This window comes from Penaeus monodon, chromosome 34 (assembly GCF_015228065.2).
Source record: "Penaeus monodon isolate SGIC_2016 chromosome 34, NSTDA_Pmon_1, whole genome shotgun sequence".
Taxonomy (NCBI): domain Eukaryota; kingdom Metazoa; phylum Arthropoda; class Malacostraca; order Decapoda; family Penaeidae; genus Penaeus; species Penaeus monodon.
The window spans coordinates 23630395-23630928 of NC_051419.1; the positions used below are offsets into that span (position 1 = coordinate 23630395).

The window sequence follows — 534 nt, forward strand, 5'->3', positions numbered from 1 at the left end:
ACCCTCTTGGCAACGGGTCCGGCGTGGGAGTGGGCGGCCAACAAGAGCAGGAGGAGAGAAGCAGCGGCAATCACGCCCGCACGCCCGCACCAGTTCATGGTTGACATCTTGGATCTGTGGGTGGAAAGGAGGAGACGGCGATGAAGATGGAATCAGATATATGTGATAAATAGAAAGGAGGGATGGGGGGATAAAGAGATTGTATATATACATCGTGTGAAAAAAATGATAATTGATTAGATAAGTGGAAAGGAAGAGACGGGGTAAAGATAGGGTTGGAGATAAATTGTAAGAAATTGGAAGGGAAGAGACGGGAATAAAGATAAGGTTAGAAATGGACGATTAGATAGATAAATGGCAAAATAGAGGCGGAAATAGAAACTTGAGTGAGGTAAAATATGATAAATAGATGAATACGGAGATAAAGGAATACTGAAGCAGAACTGTATAAGGTGTATATAAAAATAAATACAAGTGGTGGTAAGAGGGTATGATAAGGATAGGTGTGATGGTTGAAAATTTAATGATTCAAGC

General features: G+C 41.4%; 1 protein-coding gene across 1 annotated transcript in view; it reads right to left on the reverse strand.

Moving 5' to 3' along the window:
- The window catches only part of LOC119594650 (cardioactive peptide-like), a gene marked incomplete in the record, with an annotated part of 25423 nt that overhangs the window by 5465 nt on the left and 19424 nt on the right, over positions 1–534 (reverse strand). Inside the window, 1 exon segment of the mRNA XM_037943699.1 lies at positions 3–114. Coding sequence (XP_037799627.1) covers positions 3–107 — 105 coding nt within the window.